Genomic DNA, 17,294 nt, shown 5'->3' on the forward strand with positions numbered 1-17,294 from the left:
AGTAACGGTATACCACGAGTCCACGAGATAATTATTAATAAACTGAGGATTTAACCCGTATTAAAGCGGTATATAAATATTGATTCAAATTCGTCCGCCATATAAATCATTTCCGAAATATAACCCGTTCCGTAATTTCTTAACCCGTCCTGTGATTTGTATTAAAAAAAAGGATTAAATCCGTATTGAAGCGGCGGATTAATGATATTTTAATCTTTTTATTATTGTTGATTCAAAAACCCGTCCCGCCAAACCCATCCCGCCAAAAAACTCATTTATTTTATTAATGTTCTTATTTATGATATGATTCTGAATCATTGTCTAAATATTTTAATCGATGTAGAACGTTGAACACACATTTTCGTCAAATGGATAATATATGTCCGTTTTTAAAATTTCGAATCACAGTATATGCAGAAAAAAAAATTGATTTTTTTTTTACTTTATGTATTATATGATGATTCAAAACAGTTAAAAACAAATCAAACAAAGATGATAGGAGAATCATAATTATAAATCTTAATCAAATCTTCTAAAAATCTAAATTATTAAATATGGAATATCCGGTGTATGAGTTGGGTTAAATATAACCCGACCCAACAAATTTTTTATGAAGGAATTTTTAAAATGGATCGGATATCCAATATATCCGAAAGCTTTTTTACCCACCCATCACAAAAGTACTGCGATTATACTAGTATAGATATATCAAGATTTTCAATATATGTCAAGTGTGTAATTTTCATTGACGGACATTAAAATGACTGGACCATTTCGATTTGACATATTTTTGTTCCTTTTTTTTTTTTTAATCTTTTGTTCACGTTAACGCGTGTTCTTGTATCATCATAGAATATCAAATAATGTTAACTTCTTTCAACAATACATCTTCACAAGTCTCTTGTGTGAGTAGAATCCAAGATAAGTTTTTTTTTTTTTTTCCAAAATAAGTTTATTCATGCTCAAACGAGCTCTAATAAGTAGATAAATAATAAGCGTATATAAATATAGCTCACATGAAAATATATATATATATAGCTCACATGGGCTTCATTAGGTTTGTTGCAGTTATATGACGAGCCAAATAGAGATAGACAGACACGTCATTGTTGTTGTAGGGTTTTTCCTGGATGTGTCTTCATCATTGTATTCAATTTTCTGTTTGTGGATATATTTTATATGATAATCCATATGACCATATCGTTGTAGTATTTTCAAAAACTCAATTTTCGGAATACTCAACTCGCACACAGTAGTTTCCGTTGTCATTTATATTCGGTTCGTTGGCACGCTTAGCTTCCATCACACAATTAATTTAGGCCACCAATACACTCCTCCATCCATTTTTTTAAGAGCATCTCCAACCCACCTCTATATTTGCCTCTAAACTCTATTTTAGAGTCAAATTTGCTCCAACCCACCTCTATTCTCACCTCTAAAATAGAGATCTCTATTTTTTTCTCTATATATAGAGGTGAGAATAGAGAATCTCTATTTTTTCCTCTATAAATAGAGTTAAATTTTTTAGAGGAAAAAATAGAGGAACACATTGGAGTAAAAATAGAGAAAACTTATCTCTATTATAGAAATAGAACTAAAAATAGGGAAATACATTGGAGATGGTCTAATAGATGATGTTTTAAGAGAATACACACAGATTAAGAAATCATTTAATTTTTGTTTATTTGTAAACAAAAACATCATTTATTATCTAATCAACCAATAGAATAACAATATGCATAATATAAATTATCAAAACCAATAAAAAACTAATTAATATTGCATTGAAAACTGAAAACACCATCTATTTAAAAACAAAAATATAAGCTTAAAACATCATTTATAAAAGAACAGAGGGAGTATATATTATCTGTTGATAAATAAACATAAAATACAAAATTATGTCACTGAAACAATTTAGTTTATGAAAAAAGAATATTATAGTTCTTTTCCATTCGATAAACACTTTGCATTAATATCTGCACATCTTGGGCAAGAATCACAAAAAAACATGGGGCACGTTTCGTAGTCAATGTGACGAAAGGCATGACGATATAATTTGTCTTCTCAGATAAAGCCTTATTATTCTCATGAATGTTATACGAAACAAACAAAGAGCCCGCTTGAGTTGAGTTTTCCAAAAATTGTGGACCTGTTTCTTCTTTCTTTTTGTACATATAAACTAGGTTACAAAAATTGCAAAATATACAAGAATATAACTATCATAGTTTTAAAATCAAAGGACGTACAGAAACTTACGAGTTATCATAAAGTTGGAATTCAGAAAGGAGCTAGCTAGAAATCGATGATACGTTAATTTGTTTCTTATACGGAACCAAAGTTACAAAACTATTCATTTTTTTTTTTTAAAGGTGTAAAAGTCTGACCCGGATCAAGCGGACACCAAGTTGTACATACACTACAATGATATAAAAACTAAATAATAATATTTCGTAGGATGAAAATATGAAATTCTCTTCCCATATGCATAGAACAATAAAAATGGAATAGATTAGTTTGCCCCAAATAAAAAGATTAGTTTCTTAAAAAAAAAAGCATTTGTCTGTTTTTTGGATAGACAAGAATTTAAATAGAGTGAAGAGGCGACCATGCAAGTGTTGTACTAAATTTTAGAGTCGCTCTTTCTCTTTCATAGAGAGAGAGAGAGAGAGTTTCGATTTCTCTGGATTCTACGGCGGCTTCTCACTGTCGTCTAGCTGTACCACCGACGACGATAATCTCTCTCTAAATCCATTCCCTTCGATCTCTCGGATTGCTCTGTTTTCGTGGTCTTGCAGCTCCATCAATTCTCCTCCAATCAACTTATATATTTACAGATTCGAGCGTTAATAATAAAAAGATGGTGAAGCTTTTGGAGCTGTTCATAACTTCATCGAAACCAGTCGTGGAGATTCTGTTGATAACATCTGTCGGATTTTATATGGCTCTTGACGGTGTCAATCTTCTTGGTCAAGATGCTCGCAAATATTTGAACAACGTCCGTTAATTATATTATCACTCTCTTCTTTAACAAATCTAAACGATTTCAATAATTAATCTTTGTTTTGTTGATGTGTATAGATTGTCTTCTATGTGTTTGGTCCTTCGCTTATTGGAAGTCGTTTAGCTGATAGTGTTACATATGAAAGCTTGGTCAAAATGTAAGTCAATATGATATTTTGCATCTTGAGTCCAGATTTATCTTTGCTCTTTGGTTAACTATAGTGAAAATGATGATTTGCAGGTGGTTTATGCCGGTTAATGTTCTGTTGACATTCATCATTGGTTCGTTATTAGGCTGGATTGTTATTGTCATCACTAAGCCTCCTTCACATCTTCGTGGTCTCATTCTTGGTTGTTGTGCTGCTGGTAAAAACCTTGATAACATGAATGTGTCTGATTTCAGAAACTGTCTGACTTGTGTTTTTGCTTATCAATGTGGTAATGAATGAAAACCCAAAAACAGGGAATTTGGGGAATATGCCACTGATTATAATCCCAGCCGTCTGTAAAGAAAAAGGAGGTCCCTTTGGAGATCCAGAGAGTTGTCAGAAATATGGAATGGGTTATGTTGCTCTCTCCATGGCAGTAAGTTCTTCTTCATCTTCTTCTTTTTCAAGGCTTTGTTGTCAGTGTGTATCATGATTCAGGACACTATTTGGTATGTATGAATCAGATGGGATCGATATACATTTGGACTTACGTATACAATCTAATGCGTGTGCTATCGAACTCTCCCGTTGAAACCCCTCCCTCTGTTGAATCTAACTATGACAGCTACAAAGTTCCACTTATTTCTTCTAAGGAAGAAGAAGAAGACAACCAAAAGGTCTCATCACATTTTCACATGATCAATAACTATTCATTATCAAAGTTGGTAGTGACTATGTGTGTATGTGACAGGCTGGGAGGTGGGAAATAGTCAAGCGGAGATTGGTTTCACTGTCAGAGAAAGTCAACCTTAAGACAATATTTGCTCCATCAAGTATTGCTGCGGTTTGTGTTTCAGTGTCTCTATTTTATACATTCGAGACATCACTCACACTAGAGTGTAATCTTTCTCACCTTTTCTGTTCTTCTGTTTTCAGATGATCGCGCTTGTGATCGGGCTCATTACTCCTTTAAGGAAGCTGATAATTGGCACGGAAGCTCCTCTCCGGGTTCTTCAAGATTCAGTAACTCTAGTGGGGTAATTGTAGAATATACTAAGTACTTGAAAATGAAACATCTCATGGAAAAAAATCACTCACTCGAAAGCTTGTACTGTGTCTTGTGTCTCGTGGCTGAAGAGATGGGGCAGTTCCTGCTATGACCATGATCATAGGAGGAAACCTACTCAAAGGTTTGAGGAGTTCAGGAATGAAAATGTCCAGTATTATCGGTGTCTTGGTTGCACGCTACGTTTTGCTGCCTATGAGCGGTGTTTTAATCGTAAGAGGAGCATATAAGTTGGATTTAGTTACCTCAGAACCATTGTACCAATTCGTTCTTCTTCTTCAGTATGCTGTCCCACCAGCAATGAATCTAGGTTCGTTGCTGCAAACCATCTCTTTATTGTATCTGATCAGATGCATCATTAGTTTTACCAGATTTAATCACTAACTTTGCAGGTACAATTACACAATTATTCGGAACCGGGGAGAGTGAATGCTCAGTGATTATGCTCTGGACTTACTCTTTGGCTTCGATTTCACTCACTGTTTGGCCAACATTCTTCATGTGGCTTGTGGCTTAAACCCCCGCACTCTTTCATGTTACATGCATTGTTTTGTTCTATTTATTCAAGAATTGTTCTTGGACTTCCAGATAACTGGATCCTGTATAATAGAGAATATATAGAAGAAATACTAGAAAGAAACAGCAACCAGAGGTGATATTATGCATATATTTCTTAAAACGTCAAAGCCGTTGATACAAATTTTCGAACAGAAAGAAATAACAATGAGAAGTGATGATTCATAGAGTTGGGAAGCAGCACACTAGAGATATGCTTGAAAGAAGCAAAACAAGAAAAACATAAAACTGGGAAAGATACTAACTGACGACTTAAATCCTTAGAGGGAGGACTTTTCTGGCAGATCATCAAAGTATGGATGCTCCATAGCCATCTTCGCTGAGATTCGTTTCGCTGGCTCGTACTGCAGCATTTTCTGTTACAGGAAGACAAGAATGCAATTAGTTCGTCTGTTGAGTTTGTTTTAAAAGCTAATTAAAGAAATTTAGACTAACAGATAGAAGATCAATTCCAGCCTCGTCGAGGTTTGGAACAGCTGAGGAGAGAGTCGACGGTTTCCATTGTGGGTATTCATGCCAGTTCTTGAGTGTGCTCACTCCTGGCCACATTTCTTCATTGGGTGTCCCGAACAACCTGAGTTTTACAGGGAAGAGCGACAAAATGAAAAAAGGTTTTCTTATGTTTGTCATGTATAAGAATCAGGACAAAGACTTGCTTAAAAATATGGAGGAGTTGTTGGAGCTCAGAGTCTCCCTGAAAGATTGCTTGGTTGGTAACAAGTTCAGCTGTAAATGGTGAAGAAACAATGTTAATTGTTGTCGTTAAGTAACTCAAGATGATATTGCAGAATAGTGAAATCAATGAGGCTGAAAGGGAACACTTACCAAAGATGCAGCCAACAGACCACATATCCACAGCTGTAGAGTAATGGGTGGCCCCAAGAAGAACTTCTGGAGCTCTATACCATAGAGTTAATATCTGTTGCAATGGACAACCGATTCAAAACCATAAGTTCTAGCTTTATAGAATACATACAAACTGGGATAGGATGTGAGCACTATACAAGAGACAGTGTTAACATTGATTACCTCATGGGTATACTTCTTCATTGGCAGAGTGAAGGCTCTGGCTAAACCAAGATCTGCTATTTTGAGCCTCATTGTCTTGGGATCCATCAAGAGATTGTGAGGCTTGAGATCTCTGTTATGATACCAAGAGAAGTAGTAAGAACAGGAGATCTCTCTTTCTCAAATCATTATCACTTAAAAGGGAAAACCAGAGAACAAGTCACCTGTGCAATATCCCGTGGCCATGACAGAATGCCATTCCTTTACATAGTTGGTACATCAAGCTCTGCGAATAATTTGAGAATGTTGTGTTTAGTTCAAGTGAGCACAAATGAAGTGAGAGACAGAGATGATGACAGAAACAATTAGATCCAAGTGGTAAAAAACCTTGATAGTTTGGGTTGGAATGTTCTTGCCAGTGCTACGGAAACTTCTGATGAATTTCTTGACATCAGTGTCCATGTATTCAAAAACCAGGTACAATACAGTTTTGCCTTCTTTGCTTAGTCCTTGCTTAACATCCATCAACCTGAAGAAGATGACAATCAGAATTCCGTAGAAGCAACAGATTTTGCAATCACAAGAAAACTAACTGATACTGCGATCGAGATCAAACTCTAGGAAACATCTATCAACAAATTCTACAGGCCTAAATCATATAACATTTGGTAGAGTCCCCGAACAGATTTGAAATTGAGATCTATCAAATCTGGAAAACAAGCGAGATAGTGAGAGAAATCGACTATACAAACCCTAACGCGACTCAAAAGAGACAGGGTCGAGAAAAATGGGGGCAATTTCAGCATATCAGAGGTAAAACCCTAACCTGACGATGTGGGAATCACGAGCAAGCATGCGCAAGATGGAGATCTCACGGAGAGTGGTGGAAGGAACGCCTTCTTCGTCCTCATGGAGACGAGTCTTCTTGAGAGCGACGATTTTTCCGGTAGCTTTCTCTCTGGCTCTGTAAACTTTCCCGTACGTCCCTTCCCCAACTTTCTCAAGCTTCTCGAATGCATCCATGGCGGAAACTGCTATAACTCCCTCGTCCATCGCTCTCTCGCTCAAATTCTTCTTCTCCGGCGCTCTCTCTGTCTCTCAGTTGGTTCTTGTTGGGAAAGTGAAAACAAAGTGTAGATCGGTTATATAATTAAATGAGATTGAAATTGTAGATTCCTTTTTGTTGGGCTTTTCACAACGGACTGATTTTTCGAAATTCAAACTCGAGAGTGGAGCGGTCTTTTGATAAAGGAGAATTTGAATGTATAACCAAAAATAAAACTTAAATTAACAAACTAACCAAAAAAAAAATGTGAAGTGATATTCTATATATTTACTATAATATATACCAAAATACCCCTTCTTTTTCCTACAACCCCACCATCACCAACCACCATCTCTACCTCTATCTCCAGCCACCGTCGGCCACCACCGAGAACCACCACCCCGGCTACCACCACCACCGACCTCCGCTGGCCACCACCACCCCCGAACTCCGCTGGCCACCACCACCCCGGCTACCACTACCACCAACCTCCACCGGCCACCACCACCACCGCTGCTGGCCACCACCACCGCTGCCGGCCACCACCACCACCACCCCGGCTACTACTACCACCAACCTCCGCCGGCCACCACCAACCACCACCGCTGCTGGCCACCGCCTCCACCGCCAGCCACCACCACCGTCGACCACCACCACATGCCACCTCCCCTCTAGCCACCACTACAATGGCTAATTTGGTCATTATACTACCCTCTATGGTTAGTTACTATATTTTCAATATTAGTGTGTTAGTTTCTTAATTAATTTATCAGTTTTAGTTATACACCTAATTCACCCTTTGATAAACGCCTTCTTTTTTTATTTGCCACGTACTATATCATTTTATTTTAGTGTCCACTTGTCATATTTATATCAGTAGGTACTTTGATTCGATGTATTAGTAAACAAGTCCTTGTGACAAATTATGATCGAGAAGGTAACAAGATGATTAGTGAACCGACACGCAGACTTCTCCATTAAAAGCATTACCCAAATCCTTTAACTTCGAATATTCTTTTCCTAAACTCAACTTTGATCAATAAAGTTTCCGTCCAATCAGAAGACGACTTCAAAATGGAAAGAGGGAAAGAGAGAAAGAGAGAGCTAATGGAGTTTATGGTTAAGGGAAAACCAACAAATTAAAATTCTTAAGCAAATTGCTGACCGCTGGTAGAAGAAGATGAGATTGTAGTGAGAACATCAGTCACCGACGCCATAACACTCAATGCCGCTTTCAAAACATCTTGAGAGCAACCCGGCTTCACTATCGTCCTCACCTGATCCAGATACTCCTGCAGCTTCTTGATTTTCCCCATGTAATCCTGGTCTTCTACACACAGACTTACCGCCTTTGCATCTGCACCTGGACCATCATACTGGACCGGTCCTGGGTTTCTGTACATATCTTCCATCAAGAATTTCTGCGCGTTTTGTCTCAATAGACTGCAAAACCATTTGACAAATTATCACTTGACTTCAAAGTCATTCTAATGTTATTTAGTGAGGAACAAAAAAACTTACTCGTATGCTTTGCCTTTCAAGTCAACTGAAGCTGGATGAATTACAGGTTTACCAATCGAAGTAGAACCAGAATTTTGGGACCAACGCTTAACCGTCATCATTGCCTAAGGTTAAACATACGAAGAGAGTGGGGTCAGTAAAACTGAAACTTGGAAGTCAGAAAGAAATAACACATATACTAAACAAACTTTAGCCTTAAATCAAGGCGACAAAACTCAACTAAAATCGGTGCAGCCCCACATTTCCATTTGTTTACAGGGCTCTTCAGGTTAGTCACTGTTGCCATGTAACCATTCAAACCAGCTGCAAGGATGTGGTAACATACATGTCCAAGAACCTGCATGAAAGTTATAATCAATGGTGTGAATATCTAAAATATGAAAGTTGCAATAGCATTGTAGTGCAGTTGGCGATCACATACATAGGCATAGTCACAATCGAATTTTGATGGAAGTGATCCACGAGCTTGGTAACCAAAAAAGTGACAGATAGCGTTGAATTTCTTCCCTTTGTAGGTCCCTTCTTTCTGTCATTTTCAAAAATTAGTTTTAGAGACAAGATTGATGTTATACATTCCATGAACAACTTGAATATTCAGGCAAGGTTATTAAAAAAATATTGGTAAGTTTGGTTTGGATTATGATTACTGAAAAAGACAGCAACATACCAAGCGCTTGTTCATTTCAGTCTCCACAAGATAAGCTAGAAGTTTCTCCGTCTCAATCTAGGGAAGAAAGTAAATGAGAAATTAGAATTCCAACTTTTTATAGCACAGTGACTCCATCATTTCCATTCTTCTTACCTGGGATAGCTGAGCAGAATCATCAGACTCGGGATGGAGAAGTAGCTGCAGCAACAAAGACGACAATTTATCATAACTCATAAGTATACATACTCGTTTACATGTGAGTAAAAAACAAAGAAAAGTCCTATGCTAAAGAAGAAGAACCTGTTTCTTAATGAATGGAGGCAAAAACTCAAACAAAGCAGATGACCAAGGTGACAGCTGAGTAGAAATATTATCAGCCTGCACACCCTCCTTAAGCAATCCATGAATTTCCTGCATCGCACAACGTCAACATGTAAATACTTACTATGTTTTGGCACTCACTAAACCAGAAAATATAGCTCATTAAATGATAGATAGAAATGCTTGCCAGTATTGAATCTTACCTTCAACAGAGCATAGAGTTCAGGAATACTCTCAACAAGCCCTTCAGGAATTAGGATGACTCCATGATTTTTGTCTGATACAAACAAACGGTTTATAACTAAAGTTAGTGACCAAGCAAAAGACATCACTGCCAACATACCACAATCTCATTTTAGTTATCAGACCTTGTTCTGCTCTTGCTTGAACAGCATCACAGATTTGTTTTATGATGTCAAATATTGTGAGCTTAGATGCTGTAACCTCCTCACCCAGTATCACCTGAGCAATCCCATCACATGCAAATGAGAAACTAGAGACAGCATTGCCAAGAATGTCAATTGTATATATTTAGAAATTGCAAGAATACCATGTTGGGATGAGACTGAAGTGTACACTCAAGGGCAACATGTGAATGCTTCCGACCCATGAGACGGACGAAGTAATAATACTGGCAATATGGAGGAAAGTATGTTATTTAGACGAAAATTTGATAACAGAATCATAAAGAACCCAACTTCGCAATTATCAAACCATAATAAACTTCACATTATTGACCAACAAAACTGCATATATCGATAGGAAAAGAATTCATTAAGATAGCTAGACTGAACAGTTTTATGGTTATGAGTGTCCTAGCAATCTTTCTAAAACATGATAACGTTTGGATGGATTTAACATTTACCTTCTCTGCTGAAAGGGCATCGGTGCAGATATTGCTAATGAGCTGAGAATTAACCTGTACAGAGTAGAATAATATTAGTCTAAATAACGGGGTAAAATGTTATTAACCTGAAAAGACTGATGAGGGAAATGAAATAATGTTGGCTACAAAACCTAGTAAGTAAAAGAAAAAGAAAAAGAGCTAAATTTTAAAGTTACCTTGCAAGTAGTATCGAAACCAACATTTGCTTCCACAAACTGATTCTTAAGATCTCCATTAATAGTGACCGGAACACCAACTACCTGAAACATATAGGTAATTTCTGCTGTTAACGATATAAGGTGAGGAGCAACTGTCACTAAATTGTGTCATGAATACAAGATCAGATAAAGAAAGAGAAAAACTGGGGAAAAACTAGGACCTTTGTTGGGCATTTTGCTTCAGCAAAAAATTCAGCAAGATGGGCGGCATCTGTGTTTGATGTTACACCTAACAAATAAAAACATTGATTTATTTAGAAAATTATGTGATGAACTTCAACAATCAGATTTACACGAATTAAGAACATGACATCTACTATTACAGACACCCGAAAAAGAAGAAAACTTGGTACCTCCAATGATAACTAAGCCATCCAATTTCAAATCCGTGCAAGCTTTTAGTGCAGCATTAACCTGCTCGGTTGTTCTAATCTGATCCTTGGTTCTTCCAAGCATATCATAGCCACCTAATACAACATACATTATATGTCAGAAAGAAGCAGAGATGAAATTCTGAATGATCTTAACAACGTCTTTATCAAACAACCAACCTTGATTTTTGTAAGTTTGAAGGACATCTTCAGTGATCTCCAGGGTCTTCTGGGCAAATAGACCTTCAGAACCACCTATTAACAGGTAACCAAAGTTTCAAATTAATGAGCAGGCACACATAAATACGGAAGTAAGACGTGACTTTATAGTTAGCAAACAGTGAAGTTAAAGAAATAAGAAAACCAACTAACAGATAAAGAACAGGACTTACCCAAAAATCCAAGCAAGGTGTTCTTCGCGTTGTGCACTTTGAGAGCCTCATAAAGACCCCAAACTACATTGTGCCCACCAGGAGCCTGTCTTCCAGAAAACACAATTCCAACCCTACAATAGAAAACAACTAGCTCAAACCAACAACATAACCACAGAACAAGCAACTACAGAGAACTATAAATATGCAGATGCATGCACACCTCTTTGCTGGATGTTCAGTAATGATCTGAGCATCAGGAACTTTAGCAGTTGCCCTCAGGAAGTGAGCCAAAGGCTGGCCTAGAGTATGCGGGAAGGCACGGGCAATGATATGAGCATCACCAGCCTTTGCCACAGTGGTTCCATCACCAAGCTCCACACGAACAGTAGTCCCCTGTAATGTACATTGAATCAAGAACAAATTAAACTACGCTTCAATCACTAATCCAGAAAATCGTATTCAAACAATACAAGCCTCAAAGTTATCACTCCATGATGAAAGGCAATTCTACCTACCACACTAAACTGATATATTAAATCAGACCCGTAAAAGCAAACGGACGAGTATTAGAGGATCATAAACCCTAGATCGCGATTATAACAACGGTGTAACCAGATCTGCATGAACGGAACCAACATTGCAAGTTCCTCAAGTATAAACTATTCGCGAGGTGACGGAATTGTGAGAGAACGAAACAGCAGAATAGATGATTTCAATGAAAAACAAAGAGATCCAAACATTGGAGACAGTGAAATAGAGAAGGAAGCAAGAGATCTAAGGACTGTACGAAGAAACGAATAAAAAGAGGAAGAAGAAGTACCTGGAGACAAGGAGGAAGCTCAGGGTGGTACTGAGATCGGAGTTGTTGAAGAGGAGAGAGTTCTCTGGGGATTCCGAAATCTGAATCCATGGGGGATAACTTTTTAGGTTTTTGGAGAAATTAGGTTGGTGAGAGTGTCAGAGAGACTCAGAGAGGAGGATTCAGAGAAATTTTTTTCCTTGGCCCGTCAAAACTATTTATATAGTGTGCGGGGGACTTGGCGATACCATCAACCAAACAGCCAAAATTTGGTCTTCTTTTTTTCTGTCTTTCAGTCCAAGCTTTTTCTCGATCACCCCTTGTTATTCTGGTTATTTACGAAACTGCCACTTGCATAAATACCCCTGCCTCGGCTTTTTGTTTGTTTAGAAGGGCTTTAGCTAACGCCGGAATTCTTTATATACATGGTTTGTATTCATTTCTTTTTTTGTTTTAATTCAAATTGTATACATTTTCCATGGGTTAGAGTCTTTACGACTGATACAAATAATCTTAAATGTATGTAATTTTAGTTGGTTTTCTGTTCAGATTTATAAATGCGGTTTAGTTTGAGTTGGCTAATTCTCACCTAAGTCTGATGATGGTGAACACCTAGAACCACCAAAAGGGAGAGTGAATGTGTACCAAACGATAGGTGAAGGGTAAATAAGGAAATGGAAGTTGGGAGAAGAAAAAAAGAAGAAGGAAATATTACAGAATATAGCATTCAATAGGGGAATATGCTTACATGGTAATATTGTAATTACAAGAAAGGAATAAATGCAAATATAAAAGGAGACGACTCTCTCATTCCCTCCTCCCCAAGTATTGCCTGAAAATACTATCCACACAGATATATATGTAGATATTGTGTACCATTACCAATGTATATTTATTTAAGTAATTATGCACATGGATCTTTAAAAATATGGATATTTGATCTTTTTGACCTGATTTGGGCTTTTTTGGCTTTCTTTACTTTGTCGACAATAAGAAAAAGGGCTCTCATTATTTAATGATATCTAGTAACCGAATTTCATGAACTCATGATCCATGGGATCAGATGTTCAAATTATATGTAACAAGGTAGTAAAATATACATAAAACATTAAGATGGCAAAAGAAAGGTTACACAAGCTTTATTATTATTGTTCTGTTCATATAGGCCTAGTGTGATAAGACCTCAAAAACAATAAGTTTTGATATACGATGAGAGTATATAATAGAAACATAACATTATGATGTTAACAAAGGACATCAAAGTTGGTGAACACCTAGAACAACAAAAGGAGTAGGTAAAAGGGGTCAGCTTTGCCTTGTGCTTATCAGCTTATCTCAACTACCTTACGAGAAGAACAGAAAAAATAAAGGTCAAATGTTTGATGAGTGTAGTTTGGATAATGCCGCATTAATAAAAAACTGAAAACAAATCAATAAATGACGTGGCAAATAGATCGATAACGATTGGCGGGCCTCTTTGTGATTTAACCCATAATCAATTAACCAGCCCAATTAAAATAAATGGGATTTTGAGCCAGACAGAAGAAAAACGAAATTCACAAAGATGATGATGTCGGCGACAGCGAAGGTGATGCACGGGAGAGTGTTGCTTCCGTCACACCGGGAGCGTCGGACAATCTCAACTGGATCGGAGATTTTACGTCTAAGAGAAACAGTACCGAAGCGATTTAGGCTGATGATGGTGACTACGGCGACGGCAAAGTATAAGGGGACGAAGATGAGGGAGGAGAAGCTATCGGAGATGATAGAGGAGAAAGTGAAGGAAGCGACGGAGGTTTGCGAGGCGGAAGAGAGATCGGAGGAGTGTAGAGTCGCGTGGGACGAAGTTGAAGAGGTGAGTCAAGCCAGAGCAGATCTGAGGGTCAAGCTGAAGCTACTGAATCAGGATCCATTAGAAAGTTTCTGCCAGGAGAATCCAGAGACCGACGAGTGTCGAATCTACGAAGACTAATTTTAGAATTTCGTGTTTTTAATGATTGTAGCTAATCTAATAACCAGAGGACTTAGAACAGACAGATTCTGATTAATGATTATTAAATCTCTCAATCATCCAAAAACGTTGTTCATGATTGTGTTTTGAATGCTTTGGAATGAAACGGCGCGTTTTGTATCTGGAATGAAACGGCATCGTTTTGATCGTTTATGGATATTGCGACTTGGGCTATTAAGTAATTGGGCTTTTAAATACCAAGCCACGTGGTCAGATCCGTAACGTTGAAAATTTGGTCTTAATAATTTATGAATCATTTAATTTTATATTTTTTGGAAATTTTGCGACCGCTTCTTTCTTTCTTCATCACCTCTGCTTCTTTCTTCTAGAGTGAAACAAACAGCCAAATCAAGATTTCACGGTGAGGCAATTCCATGGCTCTGTTGTTTCAGGAGAAGCTTTCATCATCACTTTCCTCAAGTTATTCGTCATTTCATTCTCTTCAGAGGATATACGTGCCGGAGCCTCCTCGTAGTAGAATCGCTGTGACAAGGTCCCGTTCGATTTGCAGAGCTTCGTGGCAAGAGGTTTTTGTTGAATTCGAAATTATCTTTTTGGTTTTATCCTCAGTTTTTTTTATTAACTTTTGTTGCTGTTTTCTTTTAGCTCGCCGGAGTGTTGGTTTTCTCGGCGATTCCGTTCACGGCGGTTAAAGCAATCGCAAACAGCTCGCTAGGCGAATCTTTACGGCGGAGATTGGAAGAGAAAAAGAAGGAAGCCGTGGAGAATTCTTCAAGATTCAAGGCTAAAGCCCAGGAAGCTAGAAACGACAGGTAATCAAGATTGAGTTTATCAGTGTTTTTTTCTTCTTTAAGGCAATGTTTTTGATATGATGGTAGATAAAAGAAATTCAGTCTTCTGAGGCAACCATGATTTGATAGACACTTTCGAAAGTGGTATTTTACTGTAACAACAACATGTGTCATGTTTGTTCCTGTAAGTGTACAGCAAGTGGTATGGAAAAGAACGTCCCCGTTGGTTTGGTCCAATCCCATATGACTATCCTCCATACCTTACAGGAGAACTTCCAGGGGATTATGGATTTGACATTGCAGGACTTGGCAAGGATCGTTTGACCTTTGATAAGTACTTCAAGTGAGTCTTCTCCTTTCTATTTCTAACCTTGTTCTGAACTTTGAAGCTGTCCTCCTTCCTCTTGCTAACTGTGATTGTTCCTCATTCTTGTTTTTGGTAAATACTAGTAGTTTAGTCATACTGCTTGTTTTGCAGCTTTGAAATACTTCATGCTCGTTGGGCCATGCTTGCAGCATTGGGTGCTCTAATCCCAGAAGTATTGGATCTCACAGGAGCTTTCCATTTTGCTGAACCCGTATGGTGGCGAGTCGGTTACTCGAAGCTTCAGGTAATTCCTTCATTACTTAGCTCTTTTTTTCAAACATGTTTCCCATTAAAGTACTAGTGTCAGTAGCATGATCGTGTAAGCTTTCATTTTCACCAGGGAGAGACGTTGGACTACCTCGGCATTCCAGGGCTTCACGTAGCTGGAAGCCAAGGTGTCATTGTAATTGCCATATGCCAAGTACTCTTGATGGTAATATACCTTAGGACATCAAATTCAACACTTGGTTCATATCTTACATTTCTCTTACCAAAAACGTTTTTTCGTGTACAGGTAGGACCGGAATATGCAAGATACTGTGGCATTGAGGCCTTAGAGCCACTGGGAATATACTTGCCAGGAGACATTAACTATCCTGGAGGGACGCTTTTTGATCCCTTGAACCTCTCCGAAGACCCCGTAGCTTTTGAAGATCTTAAGGTTAAAGAGATTAAAAACGGACGATTGGCGATGGTGGCGTGGCTTGGATTTTATGCACAGGCTGCTTTCACTGGAAAAGGTCCTGTACAAAATCTTGTTGACCATGTCTCTGATCCATTACATAACAATCTGCTTGCCATGCTTCAGACATGAAGAGACTATGTAGTATGTCAATGTGTGAATACGTTTAATACCATATGTTACTTAGCACATGTGATTCATTGTTTTAAGAGTAATGTTCTAATAGGTATTCACATTTGTTTTACTTTACAAACATTTTTTATTTATTTCTACTCATATATATGGAATACTTAATTGGCAACTAAAATAATTTGAGAAAAAAAAAAAGAAAACGATCAAAAAAATATGTGTGTAGCGTGTTGTTACAAGAATTTCAGGTATTATTATTCGGAACCATTACCAACGAAAATGGTTCACAAACGACGATATACGTGTTCCAGTTTTTGTGGATGTGAAACGAGTGATCATTAATTCATTATTGTGTAATCGGATATTTCTTTTTCCCTCTTTTGAATGGAAACGTATCGTTATCACTTGTTATTAAAAGTTTATAAATAACTATCTACACGTTTTATTTATGGTATGGTGTGCCTTATTAAATTGGGGGGGAGGCTCAAAATAAAACAAAATTGTCTAGGTGTACTTTCTTTGTGTGTTTTTATTCTTTCTCAAACCTAAATTTTGCTTTAATTATCTTTAGCCTCCCATAGTTTGTAAATCTGTTTGTATAGCCCATTGTTTTGTAATTTTTCTAAAAGACAATAAATAACTATTGATTATGGTCACCATCTAAAGTACTATAGTCTGATCTCGACTGGATGTGTCCTCGTGATTTAGAACATGTGATCTTATAGACTTGTACTATATGTGAATTAAAAAGTTAGATATATATATATATGTACTATATTTTGGGGTTTATCCCGGATATCGAAACAGTTTGATAGTATTGCTAAATGTGTTTAGTGTGAAACGTAAATGTTACTTTACCTAATTAATTCAAAAACCTTCATTGTACGAAGAAATATGGTAAGTTGAAAGTGAAGAAATGTGGTAAATCGAAACTGGACATAAAAACTGAAACCGAAGAACTGAACAAAAAAAAGAGAGTTTCGGTTCAGTTATAGATACCACTAAGTATACGAATAGATTTCAGTAATATTATCCACTAGATGTCGAATTAAGTTTTAACATTAATTCGGTGGATTTCTGTAACCGAACCGATATCTATAGATATCCGGATAAAACAAAAAAATGTTTGGTCAAATCTTCTACAAACTTACATGCTCAATACATTTTGTTCCCACTTCTAATCCGATATTTTTTTTATTATGGGTCGTTTGATGCAATATATTTTGGTCATTATATTTTTGTCAAAAAAAATAGATATTTAGGTGTTTCGATTTTTTTAAGTATTTCGAATAAAATAATTAGAACAAAATTAATAGCCACTAAAGTTCGGTTATTTGTCGGTATTCTTTCTAAATATCTGAATTTTA

The 17,294-nt window shown here is 37.1% G+C and overlaps 5 protein-coding genes across 5 annotated transcripts; 3 read left to right on the plus strand and 2 right to left on the minus strand.

Annotated features, from left to right (window-relative positions):
* Window positions 1–2,562: 2,562 nt before the first annotated feature.
* On the plus strand, window positions 2,563–4,864 carry LOC9325152 (protein PIN-LIKES 3). The gene is made up of 9 exons (XM_002887598.2): window positions 2,563–2,998; window positions 3,082–3,161; window positions 3,245–3,369; window positions 3,467–3,588; window positions 3,677–3,829; window positions 3,904–3,996; window positions 4,089–4,189; window positions 4,290–4,528; window positions 4,611–4,864. Exons 1-9 carry the CDS (start codon window positions 2,861–2,863, stop codon window positions 4,733–4,735), a joined length of 1,176 nt encoding a protein of 391 aa, XP_002887644.1. The 5' UTR covers window positions 2,563–2,860; the 3' UTR covers window positions 4,736–4,864.
* Window positions 4,865–4,866: 2 nt separating this feature from the next.
* Window positions 4,867–7,017, minus strand: LOC9323709 (cyclin-dependent kinase B2-1). Its single transcript, XM_021035194.1, has 8 exons — window positions 6,629–7,017; window positions 6,190–6,331; window positions 6,027–6,088; window positions 5,824–5,935; window positions 5,620–5,713; window positions 5,451–5,520; window positions 5,230–5,368; window positions 4,867–5,150 (listed from the first exon to the last, which is right to left on the minus strand). Exons 1-8 carry the CDS (start codon window positions 6,853–6,855, stop codon window positions 5,055–5,057), a joined length of 942 nt encoding a protein of 313 aa, XP_020890853.1. The 5' UTR covers window positions 6,856–7,017; the 3' UTR covers window positions 4,867–5,054.
* Window positions 7,018–7,796: 779 nt separating this feature from the next.
* LOC9325154 (pyrophosphate--fructose 6-phosphate 1-phosphotransferase subunit alpha 2) lies at window positions 7,797–12,274 on the minus strand. Its single transcript, XM_021035846.1, has 18 exons — window positions 12,008–12,274; window positions 11,408–11,580; window positions 11,206–11,318; window positions 10,994–11,068; window positions 10,796–10,909; window positions 10,604–10,671; window positions 10,401–10,484; window positions 10,204–10,257; window positions 9,889–9,969; window positions 9,707–9,800; window positions 9,542–9,615; window positions 9,318–9,428; window positions 9,171–9,215; window positions 9,036–9,092; window positions 8,790–8,894; window positions 8,589–8,705; window positions 8,369–8,472; window positions 7,797–8,290 (listed from the first exon to the last, which is right to left on the minus strand). Exons 1-18 carry the CDS (start codon window positions 12,095–12,097, stop codon window positions 7,996–7,998), a joined length of 1,854 nt encoding a protein of 617 aa, XP_020891505.1. The 5' UTR covers window positions 12,098–12,274; the 3' UTR covers window positions 7,797–7,995.
* Window positions 12,275–13,528: 1,254 nt separating this feature from the next.
* Window positions 13,529–14,110, plus strand: LOC9325155 (calvin cycle protein CP12-3, chloroplastic). The gene has a single exon (XM_002887599.2). The coding sequence runs from the start codon at window positions 13,551–13,553 to the stop codon at window positions 13,956–13,958; it is 408 nt and encodes a 135-aa protein (XP_002887645.1). The 5' UTR covers window positions 13,529–13,550; the 3' UTR covers window positions 13,959–14,110.
* Window positions 14,111–14,259: 149 nt separating this feature from the next.
* LOC9323710 (chlorophyll a-b binding protein of LHCII type 1) lies at window positions 14,260–16,085 on the plus strand. The gene is made up of 6 exons (XM_021035907.1): window positions 14,260–14,524; window positions 14,604–14,770; window positions 14,946–15,092; window positions 15,228–15,360; window positions 15,457–15,549; window positions 15,631–16,085. The coding sequence occupies exons 1-6, from the start codon at window positions 14,372–14,374 to the stop codon at window positions 15,928–15,930; spliced, it is 993 nt and encodes a 330-aa protein (XP_020891566.1). The 5' UTR covers window positions 14,260–14,371; the 3' UTR covers window positions 15,931–16,085.
* Window positions 16,086–17,294: the final 1,209 nt, after the last annotated feature.

The sequence above is a fragment of the Arabidopsis lyrata genome (assembly GCF_000004255.2).
Source record: "Arabidopsis lyrata subsp. lyrata unplaced genomic scaffold ARALYscaffold_2, whole genome shotgun sequence".
In the NCBI taxonomy this organism is placed as follows: Eukaryota; Viridiplantae; Streptophyta; class Magnoliopsida; order Brassicales; family Brassicaceae; genus Arabidopsis; species Arabidopsis lyrata.

Bases quoted from the DNA above. Each gene is read 5' to 3' on its own strand.
- LOC9325152 (XM_002887598.2), top strand. From the start codon at position 2,861: ATGGTGAAGCTTTTGGAGCTGTTCATAACTTCATCGAAACCAGTCGTG. The intron at 3,589-3,676 runs GTAAGTTCTTCT...TGTATGAATCAG, and splicing joins ATGTTGCTCTCTCCATGGCA to ATGGGATCGATATACATTTG. The intron at 3,997-4,088 runs GTTTGTGTTTCA...TTCTGTTTTCAG, and splicing joins CTCCATCAAGTATTGCTGCG to ATGATCGCGCTTGTGATCGG.
- LOC9323709 (XM_021035194.1), bottom strand. From the start codon at position 6,855: ATGGACGAGGGAGTTATAGCAGTTTCCGCCATGGATGCATTCGAGAAG. The intron at 6,332-6,628 runs GTTAGGGTTTTA...CATCTTCTTCAG, and splicing joins CGTGATTCCCACATCGTCAG to GTTGATGGATGTTAAGCAAG. The intron at 6,089-6,189 runs GTTTTTTACCAC...AATTATTCGCAG, and splicing joins TTCCAACCCAAACTATCAAG to AGCTTGATGTACCAACTATG.
- LOC9325154 (XM_021035846.1), bottom strand. From the start codon at position 12,097: ATGGATTCAGATTTCGGAATCCCCAGAGAACTCTCTCCTCTTCAACAA. The intron at 11,069-11,205 runs GTAAGTCCTGTT...ACCTGTTAATAG, and splicing joins CACCTTGCTTGGATTTTTGG to GTGGTTCTGAAGGTCTATTT. The intron at 10,672-10,795 runs GTACCAAGTTTT...TTTATTTGTTAG, and splicing joins TGGCTTAGTTATCATTGGAG to GTGTAACATCAAACACAGAT.
- LOC9325155 (XM_002887599.2), top strand. From the start codon at position 13,551: ATGATGATGTCGGCGACAGCGAAGGTGATGCACGGGAGAGTGTTGCTT.
- LOC9323710 (XM_021035907.1), top strand. From the start codon at position 14,372: ATGGCTCTGTTGTTTCAGGAGAAGCTTTCATCATCACTTTCCTCAAGT. The intron at 14,525-14,603 runs GTTTTTGTTGAA...GTTTTCTTTTAG, and splicing joins GCAGAGCTTCGTGGCAAGAG to CTCGCCGGAGTGTTGGTTTT. The intron at 14,771-14,945 runs GTAATCAAGATT...GTAAGTGTACAG, and splicing joins CAGGAAGCTAGAAACGACAG to CAAGTGGTATGGAAAAGAAC.